General features: G+C 36.3%; 1 protein-coding gene across 3 annotated transcripts; it reads left to right on the forward strand.

Annotated features, from left to right (window-relative positions):
* The first annotated feature begins 424 nt into the window (after positions 1-424).
* Positions 425-10741, forward strand: LOC131030590 (uncharacterized). 3 transcript variants are annotated; one of them, XM_057961458.2, is made up of 2 exons: positions 425-565; positions 9855-10741. In XM_057961458.2, the coding sequence occupies exon 2, from the start codon at positions 10014-10016 to the stop codon at positions 10449-10451; it is 438 nt and encodes a 145-aa protein (XP_057817441.2). In that variant the 5' UTR covers positions 425-565; positions 9855-10013; the 3' UTR covers positions 10452-10741. The 3 variants fall into 3 exon arrangements, with proteins under 3 accessions (XP_057817441.2, XP_057817443.2, XP_057817442.2); XM_057961460.2 differs by having other exon boundaries at positions 429-565; positions 9981-10741; XM_057961459.2 differs by having other exon boundaries at positions 429-565; positions 9993-10741.
* Positions 10742-11091: the final 350 nt, after the last annotated feature.

An 11091-nucleotide genomic window follows, 5' to 3' on the forward strand; every position in this document is an offset into this window, starting at 1 on the left:
AATTTTGTCTTGCATCAAATGTATTCTTCATTATAATTCTCAAAACTAAATCCTTTTATCCTTCACATTTTAGTTCAAAAATATTATTTCAATCATCCATTCCTAAGTGTTATAAATAATTAATTAATCTAATTTAATTGTATTTTTTAATGATCCGACATGAATTAGGATCCTCACCCTTTTCCATCAATATCATAAACTAAATTAATATGAAATTTTCACCCTCTAAACATAAAATTCTATGAATACAAAAGAAAAATATTTCTAAATTAATTTATATTCAATTAAATATAATTAATCCCAATAAGACAATTAAAAATATATATTTTCACTTATATAAATAATCATATTATATATATATATACCCCTCCAACCTGCTTTTGTAAACAACTTCCTATGACAACCGCCATTAGTATTAATAAAGAAGTTGTACCTCCTCTAACGATAATGACAACCCTTATCCTCTCTATAAACTGCCCATCTATACAATCTTAAACCAAAATTAATAAACAGCGTAAAGGAAAGGCAGGTCGTGGGTTAGGACTAGCGATTCATCTTCACAGTGGTATGTAATATTTTCTTCCTCCACTACACTGTAATTTATTCAGGCCTCCTTATATGCGCAGGTCTATGGCTTGTATTATCCTTTCAGATTGCATGCTTAATTTCAGTTCAATTTCCGTAGTAGTCCAACATAGAACTTAATACAAACGAATTCCTGGGATCTCCAAGGTTTTCATTCTTTGTTTTGTGATTTGATTTGGGAAAATTTATAATTTGAATAATCTTTGTATGATTGTCACAATCGATCTATATCTCTGTGTTCAATTCAGCCAAGCCTGGACCTGACCTCACCCCCTGGCTATGCCGTACCATTTACAGGTTTGAACTTGGGGTACAGCTTTTAAAAGCCCTTATGACTTGACATTGGGTACTTTAAAAAAAAATATATCTCAGGAATTCTCTTTTTTGGGTGATCTTGCACCTTAGACTTACACCTGGTCTTTTCTTTTCGGTTATATGCATCAAGCAAATTGCATGCTGTGTTTTATCCAACTTCAACAGTTTATTGTGTCTACGCAATTTGAATATGGGGCACCATATAAGGAATTTACGATTCGAGTTAATCTCATTCCACAACTCATCTTTATTTTTTTTATTTGATAAATATTTCATGTGGGGTGACTCTACGATCAAATTCACCTGGGACTTGTCCTCAACCTTCTTATTTGTGATACACCTCACCCAGCAAGTTCAATGCAGTATCTTACCGAATTCTATACTTTCTATGTTTCCTGGGATTTGAAAATTGGGGTGTTTTGTAATGCTAGAACAAATCAACTTGTATCTTATTGGACAATTCCCAATAGGTTTATTGTGTTTCTCCTTAGCTTTGAACATGGATCATTCTGATATGAAATTTCCAACGCTTTTACCACTTCGATTCATCTCTTTCAACAATTCTTTATAGGTTTATGTTTTGTCTTCTAGGATTTGAACCTTGTGTGTTAACTTATGGAATTAATGATACTTTTACCGCTCGAGTTAATCTCATTTGAAATTTTTCTGTATGTTTAATTTTTCCCCATCAGATTTGAACCAGGGCCATTCCCTTTCAAAACCACCTATGTATTGTTTTTATTGTTTCAAGGAATTTTTTTAATAGATTAAGTGAGGGTTCTATACGGGGTCTCTGCCGATATGAAATACAAGATACATAAGACCAATAAAACCTGTAAACACCAATGAGAAACGGGGGGTTACCAAAATCAAGCTTATCATCATGAAAACTAAAATGCCATGTCCCCACCAAAACCACTATCACTAAATCCTGCAAGTAGAAACAAAGGCTGAAAGTCCCAAGAACCTGGGATGCAATCCTGCATGGAAGAAACTGAACTGCCCGGTTCAACAATCTTCTTCCTAGCAGCATGGGAAAAGTCAATACTAACCATGGTTGGGAGTTGATATGCAGAGCATATCTCCAGATTTCTCACAATGCCAAATCTTAGCAATACAAAGTCAAGTCAGCTTGCTTCTTTACCAGGCATCAGTAACACACTTAGATGAAACATGTCAGCTGAAGGACTAAAGCCCACCGCAGTCACTTCCACACGGTCCTCTTCTATTAAATCATCAAGCATAACAAAGTTATCATTTGGTATGACATGGGACAAAAGCCACTACTGAACTGCCTGCCATCTCAGCAACTCAAAACAGTTAGTTTTACCACAAAATCTTCTGCAATTAATGCATGGGTGCACAGCATCCCAGAATTCCCCAGCTCAAATAACAGATTTATGAATATTGAATGTATTCGGCAGGTGTCTGGCTGAAACAGCACCCAAATACATAGAATACAATAGAGAGCCTTTCAGTGACATGAGAACACCTCTAAAGCTTCAACACCTGCAGCAGAAAAACCAAAACAAAAGACTGCATAAAGTGATGCCAAAAAGCAAAGCCAAGGTTAGAATAAAAAGACTTGGGGCATGGGCCAATTGGATATCATGCCAAGCCATTAGATCAACTGAGTGGAAATCAATTTACACACAATTGGAGAACTGCTGCTATCCCAAACTAAAAGAAAAATGATTACACTTTGATCACTAGGAGGATATTTAAAGTTGTGTGCAATAAAATCTTTTTCAACCAAGACAGATTTTATAAGCTTCAGGACAAGATCCCATTCCTTCAGAAGAAAACTAATCTTGGACTAGAAGGGGAGAAAGTCCACTCCATCATTAGCCAATCTATCTTTAACTGCATTTGCTGCTCAGTACCATTCGACATCTACCGCTGTGGTTTGGTCAATACAGTTACTTTACAGCAATAATTTCATCCACCAGTCACCGCTATTGGAGATGGGCCCCCCTGCCCCCCCAACCCCCGCCTGGGGTAGGGCCTCCTTTATTGTCTTCCAAGTCAATGACCAAAGCGAATGGACTGATCTAAATAGTATAGGTGAGGTGGCCTTGGGAGCACTTCCTCTGATAAATGAGTGAGGAGTTAGGGCAGGACCCCTCCTTCCCCGAGGCTATGGTGAAAATTAATAAAATTAAATTTATATTCAAGAAGGACTGCTTCACCATTTGTACTTTTCAACTGCCAGTCATGCTGTGTGTCTGTATTCAGATTATTAATAATCAGTAATGAATCTCCTCTGACCTCTAGGTTCTTTTTAGCCTGATGCAACTGCCAGCTTTATCGCATAAAAAACTGTCAAAGCTTCTGCTTCATTATTTGACTTTTGTTCAAGAAACAACAAGACTTCTTTGATAAAACTTCCATCTGCCTTTCTAAGGCAATCCCTGCACATGTAGCACTTGGATTACCCCTATTTGCAATATCAAAATTCATGTTGATATTCTCTAATGGTATCCAATGAATCTTGTCACAATCAAGATTTTTATCAATTACCCCATTATCAAGTAAATTTTTGAGTCATGCGAAATTAGATTTTTGCAGGGTTCTGGTAGGATATTCACCTCTATCTTATTTCATGATTTTGTAGTCACATTATATTTAATAATTTATTTTGTTAATATGGAATGTGAATTTTAATTGCAACTGGCAAGCCTACTTTGGATCTTTTTTAAATTGCATTTAAAGTTTTAATCAGAATTTATTCATGTGCCAAAGATTTTCTGGATGAAGTGCATAGAACCTTATGACTGATGTCCCAAGGTAGCTAACTTACTCGTTGGGGAAACAAAAATTGGTGAGGTTTAATAGGCAACTTTCTGATGTTTTTTTTTGAAAGGATAGAAACTTGGTTGTAAGTGTAATATGCAATTACAAGAAAGATAATACACAAACTTACCCAGGTTTTTTATTTTTAATTCTTTTTGTCCCATGCTTCCCTCCCTTTAAAGTTGCCTGTGTTAAAGGGGCCCCAGAACCATTAATAAAAATACATGTTACTTCATTGCCAAAAATGGTGACCATATGATACCCCAAAAAATACATTCTATAGGGGCTTAGTAAAAGGGAGAATACCTCGCTTAGTCATTTTACAATTCCTCCTCTGTGCTTTGCTGCATCAGGATACATTCCTTCTCTCAGTGCCCATTCACATTCCTCTCTCCCTGTCTTCTTGTTCTTAGTCTTTTGGGGCGACTTGAGGTATTCCTGCTTTGCTTTTCTTTATACTTCCAAAAGGGCACACAATGAAGCATTGTATTGCATTTTGTATATGGAGAAAGCAGCAAAGTGGGCATTCAAAATCAAATTCCCGCTACCAAACATTATAATCTAATAGAAACAGGATTAACCTGTTTCTTTTTGCCACAGCTCTTAATTTTTTATGCTCCTCAACCCGCTATTCTTATCTTATCACAAGAATGCTTATCTGATGAGGAATTCATAAATGCGTTGGAAACAATTGAATTTTTTTTTGTGAGTCCTGGATTGTGCAGACATCTGACCAGCAATCAAAAAGCTGGACCTGAAGTACTCTATAGTTATACTTTCCTTATTCCCTTCCCAACTCATACTGCCCTGATTACATGCATCCAATTTTCTTGTGTAGAATAGGAAGATAGAGCAAGAAGATGAAGGACCTTGTGGGTCTGTACAATGCAATAAGCCAAGAGCAGCCCAACCATCTGGGGTCTTTTGAACCATAGTTATTGCACAATCTCATGGACCACCATAATGGGGCTCAGATGTGCATAAGAATCCTTGGTAATTTTTAGCAAATGAAATTTGGGTTTAAAATTCACAGAAACTAATTTTGCCAATATGAGATCTTCCGAGCTACAATCATTGCTGGAGATGCTTAACAAGCCCAGTGGGTTTTTAATCAGATGCAATTGCCATATCTGAAGCCAAATTTAGCGTCTTTTACCAACAGTTGATCTCATATGCTGCTGTCACAGTTGCATATGCATAACAAGCCTTTTTCAACCACTGCCTCTGTATTAAACATTTTATGATTTTAGGCTTTGAAATATTATTAATTTTATTTGTTTGCTCACTTTCATAGCTTGCCATTTGATTGATCACCATCTGAATCTGATTAAGGTCATCCCCAATGTCTTGTCTTGTATTAACCATATTCTGAATCTAATAAAAGATAATTTGTTATATTTACCATTTTTTCTAGAACAGTTTACAACACTTACAAGTTTAATACAGAGGCAGTGTGACATTAAATTTCTTTGCCGTTACTTAGGATTGCCTTGAACAAAATCTCAATGCAATACCATCCAAGGCTTTTGGAATGATGATTTTCCTGATAGAAAATAGTTGATATTTGAGGGAGGGTGTAAAGCCCTAAGTGAAATTAACTAGGCAGCCAAGGTCACCTCAATCTTACACTGAATAGCTGAAATGTATTCCTTATAAAGATTAAAAAGTCACTGTATTTTCTAATAATTTTGAGGGTCTTTTGGCTTCTTGGAAGCAATGTTGGAAAATAATCTCATCAGACACTGGCATCAAAGTCCTCACCTTATTAAGCATCCCATTGTTATCTGGTATCCCAGAATCCTAGTCTCAGAAAGAATATTGTTGATAAGCTAATTAAGGATTACTTCTCTGAGTATGGCACTGATGATCAGGAGGAAGTCGCCCTTAACAACGAGGCTATTGATAAGCCAACCTCAGAGGTACAGCAATATCAAGACCAAATGCTCCCACCTCATTATCAGAGACCTACGTGATATTTATAGAAGAATCTTATAGGCACATACCTCTATGATCCCTTAGAAGGTATTTAGCTCTAGCAGCAATCCCAAGGCTATATTTTGAGACTTCAAATATCTATCCCTGGAGGGGACTCATTGTATTGAAGCCCTATTGGATTTAGGAATGAAGACCCCTATGGTGTTGGAGCTCACCTAGTGTTTTTTTGGTGATCAGGTAAATATCACAAAGAGGTATCCACTAGTAAATGCACAAAAAATTCCTAATCCTGAAGGAAACGTAAGGCAAGCGAGTAATACCTTTGTTATAGCGAAGATAAGTGCCACAGCCAGGCAAGCTAACTACATTTCCAACTACAAGGCAAGGGGAGGGGTGACATGTAGCTCCTAACCTGCTATTTCCTTACCTATTCGAAATAAAAGTAATAGGTATTAAAAATAAATAAAATCATTCTGCACCATTGTGCTTGTTCTCCTTGCTGAAAACCTTGATCCGGGGGTCCTGCATGTTCAAAGAAATCTTCTGTCAACACTACCTTCAGGTTGCTAACGTCAATTTTTGTCACGTCATAGAATTTTTGACCAATTTGCAGCCTCTCACAAACTGCCTTTAGCATCTTGCTTTGAGCCAGACTTCCATATGTAGTCGCTTTTTGAACTTTACATATGTTACCCAATAAGAGCATAATTCCAGTCTCCATAGATTGTATATTTTCTTGTATAAAGCCAGGGTATTGCTAAGTTTTAACAAAACAATTTGAATAGCCATTTTTCAAGCCAATTTCAATGTCTTCAACTAATGCTATTTTCTACCAATTGAGCTGACAAGCTAGGTCCAAATAGTTTCATAATGGCACACTCAAACACTTTCTCATCTTGTATTCCTTCAACAAGAGCAATAGTCCATATCTTTAAAGCCTGGTCTGCAGTGACTAGTAGATTCATTCATAACAACTCCATTATCTAGGAGCTGCCGTAGCTTGAAGTCCTCGGCCAACTCAATGTAAAATCTAGGAACATCCTCCATGTCATAAATTAATCTTTTTTTCCTTGTCCTTTAACAATATTCTTTTATGGCCTTGTAGATTCCTTTTTAAGAGAATCTCACCCTCTTTTACTTTACCTCTCTGTTGGCTGGGCATTATTAGAGCAGCATGGGATGACACAAATGGATTGGTTAGAATCTGAAAACTGCATCCAACTCTCATCTTCCATTTGAGAATTAAGAGAATTAGTCCAACAAGAGGGTAAGCACTGGATTCTTCACATCACCCAACCAGTCATTATAGAGTCTTCCTTTAAAGGAAAAATGATTTCTATTGAGCTGCGATGATCCAATACAATGACTATACTCAAATTTATTGTCTGCCAATCGAATGGGCTGCCAAGAAACCTCAATATTCCTTCTTTCTCTTTTTATTTATACTCGAATGTGGTATGCAGAAAGAAGTTCACGGTTTTCAAAATCTGGAACCAAAAATTAAGAATGGGAGAAAATTGCTTCTCTTCCTTCTCAGAGCACATGCGAGTTCTCCATTCCAGAATTATTATTATTATCTTTTTACAGGCGATATGGCCTGTGGGAAGAAGTTCTTTTGCCTGAAACTACATCTCCCATTCTCAAAGTCATAGTAAAAAGTCCATCCAGAGAAAATACTGAATTTATTATTGCCAAAAAACTTCTTCCAAATTGCAGAACCACAAAGCAAATTCAAAGAATTACACTAAGTGTAGGCAAGCAAAAGGCCTCATAGGAGCAGAGGTACAGTCTAACCTTGAAGGCATTGCATAGGTTGGAAGAGGAAATCTCAGAAAAAGATTCACCACCCAACTACATGAGTGCTCCCAAATCCATTGTTGTCTAAGTGACTAATGGCAAGTAAAAGAGCCCAGAAAAGCATTCGCCTTAAGAATGACAGCTGGCATTTTCAAGGGCATTCAATAGTTTTAATAACTTTTTTATTGCAACACATGCTTCCCTTCAACTTTTATGGGGCGTTGAAGAGCATTCCAAATATTTAACTGCCAAAATTCATAGAGATGGGCTTTTCTTAAGGGGGCAATTTTATAGTTAAGCTGCTGCCTATAGTTTTCAAATATACCTTAAGGTTTGTAATATAATCGGCCACCTTGTTTCTGGTCCTCTTTATATAGTCTTTATGGTCAAACTCTAAAGCATTCATTTGGCTTTTTCCATAGCTGTAATTATAATCTTCATATTTTCTTTAATTTCTCATGTCATCCATCCTTATCTTTACGAGGCTTTAGCTTGGGCCAGGTTATTAGTTGCAATCTGTAGACTTTCATAATAAATGAAAATCATGTCTTCTTTCTCATTCCTAACAATGCCTTCACCACCCAGTTTGGATTACCTTTAGAGCCCCATCAAAGTTTCTTTTAATTGTTCTGCATGGCATTCGAGATCAAATTTCTTGTTTTGTTTTTGCCAAATCTCTTTTGAATCTCTTTCTCAGGAAACATTTTTATTTTATTTCTTTTAGTTTTAACTTATGTATTTTTCAATGCAATTTGATTAAAGACAAAACACAACATAAAGTGGGTATTTTCTTTTTCTTTCAGTTTTTTCAATTTATTGTTTTTACATCCAAATAGAAAACTTATTTTGCATTTTTGATAAGGACAGAATTGCAAGCTTTTAACACTATTAATATCTAAACACAGTTCTGCGAAGATTTAATGCTTTGGCATGTTCAAATGCATGTCGTAGTGAACTCATGCTTGATCACATTTGATTTTGTTGGTGTAAATAATTATTCATCATGGATATTATTACACTTACTTAAGTTTACTTAGGATAATGCATTTCATAGTAGTTTGGATATGAGACACTTGGGTGTTTGTGCCACATTGGGATAGTGTGTGTAGGAGAAATTCCACCTCTTATGGTGTTGATCTTGTTATTACACTATCATATCCACTTATTGTGGAGTGATAATTCCACCTTCGGTGGGTGATCCACCTCATGTGGACTATTATATTATTTCTCCTACCTACCCACACCTATTTCCTACCTACCCTTGTTTCTTATTGAGCCACATGTCATGTTTGTGTGCTCACATATCCCTAGCCTTGCCTATATAAGCAGGCTCATCTACATTGTATGTAACTAGATAATCCAGTTGATTGTTGATCATTTTTCTATTGATGAGAATACAGTTTATTCTTGTCCCATATTATGTCTCTATCTTGTACATTTCAATGACTTCTTGATCTTGGCAAAATCCAACAGATTTAAACTTGGATCGCTTATTACTAAAATCTAATGAAAGCCGACTAAAACTGGGACATGCTTGAATGCATAAGCTATTCATTAAACCTTGTTGCATGCCCTGTTGCATCTTAGTAAACACGTGTTGCACTGTAATGTATCTCATATTTATTAGATTACAGCCTACCACGTCTGTCCTGCATGTCGAGAGAAACTTGGCTGACATATTGTTGTGAGAGGAATTTGAACCCCGCTCATGCTTTTACAAGTTTTTTTGGTATCATTATAGCAAGATAAAAATCTAAACTAATCTCACGACAACCCCTTAGACATCAATATGGGATTGATTGTAGTTTTAGGTGGTAGTTATCAGTGTCTACTTTTGTTGATAAAGCGAAAATCAGGTTTAGTATCCAGGGTTAAATAAAGAGACTTAAGAAACTAGAGTCATTTCAATATGACCATTAAAACTAGCTGGGGTTTACCAGAGAGTGAACAACATTTCACGTGGATGCTTTCATCTAAATCTAGTGAAAGACTTTGAGCTAATCTATCTGAAAGTTTTTTAGTCGTTATTTTTAGGATTTATTATGGGGATACTTCAATTAAAATCTATCTGAAAGTCTTTGAGCTAATCTGTTTGCAGATCAGTGAAAGTTTAAGGGATGGGATATTTTTGCCGATGGTGTTTTTGACAAGTATATGATAGTTTGCAAACACTGCATTTCAAAAAATATGAAATATATGTATTTTGGGCGAATGCTCAGGGAAATAAATAGAATTTGCTATTAAAACTCTCTTTTATAATTTGGGGAATGTAATACTTCCGGTAGATTTTGCAAAAAACCTTGGATACCTTTTTTGGGGCCAGGGTGGTGGGAGAGGTGGAGGGAATGTGCTATCGAAGTATCTTGTTGAAGATGTGTATGCTGTCTGCAAAAATGTGCCTTATGTGCATTTGTTTTATGTATATGCAGTTCATTATTTGTTTGGTTCGTGGATTATGTACAACAGTGAAATACATTAAGTTTCATTCTGAAGACTGCAAGGCAGGCCAGATCTTCTGCTTACAGATTATTGGACCTGTGAATTTTTCAAATTAGTGGGTTTTGTAGGTTACATAAGATTTCTTGGAAATGCAAGACGAGGATGTATCTAAATCGAAAGTGCAAAAACGGAAGTCATCAACCCAAACACCTCCTGTAGGCCAACTTCAGGCATACAATGAGGGATGGCAAGAAGACACACCAAAGGTGCCAAAGTCATCACAAAAGAGTCAGAAGGCTGAGAATCCTTTAAAAAGATTTGAAGCTTCAAGATCTCCACAGGATAATGGTCTGCCTGAATCATCACCGCTGACTGCAAAACCAGGTAATGAATATCGTGCCTTAAGGCGGAAGTACTTGCTTCTGGAGGAAGAAGGCTTTGCTCTTAGGGAAGAGCTTGAACAAGTTGATGCTGATGTGAAAAAGCTAGAAGAGGAGAAATTTGCACTCTTGGATGAGCTTGTGGTTTTGGAGGGTCTAGTTGATCCTCCAAGCACCGAGTCTCCAAGCCAAAAGATTCAAGTGTAATACTTCAGTTTTTGCTGTTCGCAAACTTTTCACGTTCTGGTGCTGGGCACATATTATTGTATAGAAGCATATCATATTTTAAAACACTGAATACAGGTGTTGAGTTCATGGTTAATATATTTCTTTGGAGGTGCAGTCAGAGTACTTGTTTATCTTCCAGCAACAATCTCCTCTGATTGACACGTAGAATTTTGGCATCTAACAGGATGCACAAAATATTTGTATAAAGACCCTTTAAGTAGGTGCGAATGTTTTGACACTGAATCATCTATTGCTACTCGAGTTTTATATTGTTTGTTGTTGGAAATATTTCTGTATACAGGACACAACTCTGATATAATGCACTTAGCATAATAGTTACCTCTCATTTCTTTCCTTTCTAAATCTCTGAGGTTTGAAAGGAAAACCAAAAATAATTTATGACATGGGAGCAATATATGAATTTTTTGTCGATATATATGTGAGTTATAGATGGAGGACATTATAAACGTATGTTAGGATTATAAAGATAGAGTAAATAATGGATTCTGAATTGAATATTATTAATCCCCGAAGACGTGATTATGAGACAATTAGGCATTCAGTACAGAGAGACAGCAAGTTGGAATTTCTACTGAATGTACACTTCCGCAACACAGTG

The sequence above is a fragment of the Cryptomeria japonica genome, chromosome 8, assembly GCF_030272615.1.
Source record: "Cryptomeria japonica chromosome 8, Sugi_1.0, whole genome shotgun sequence".
Taxonomy (NCBI): domain Eukaryota; kingdom Viridiplantae; phylum Streptophyta; class Pinopsida; order Cupressales; family Cupressaceae; genus Cryptomeria; species Cryptomeria japonica.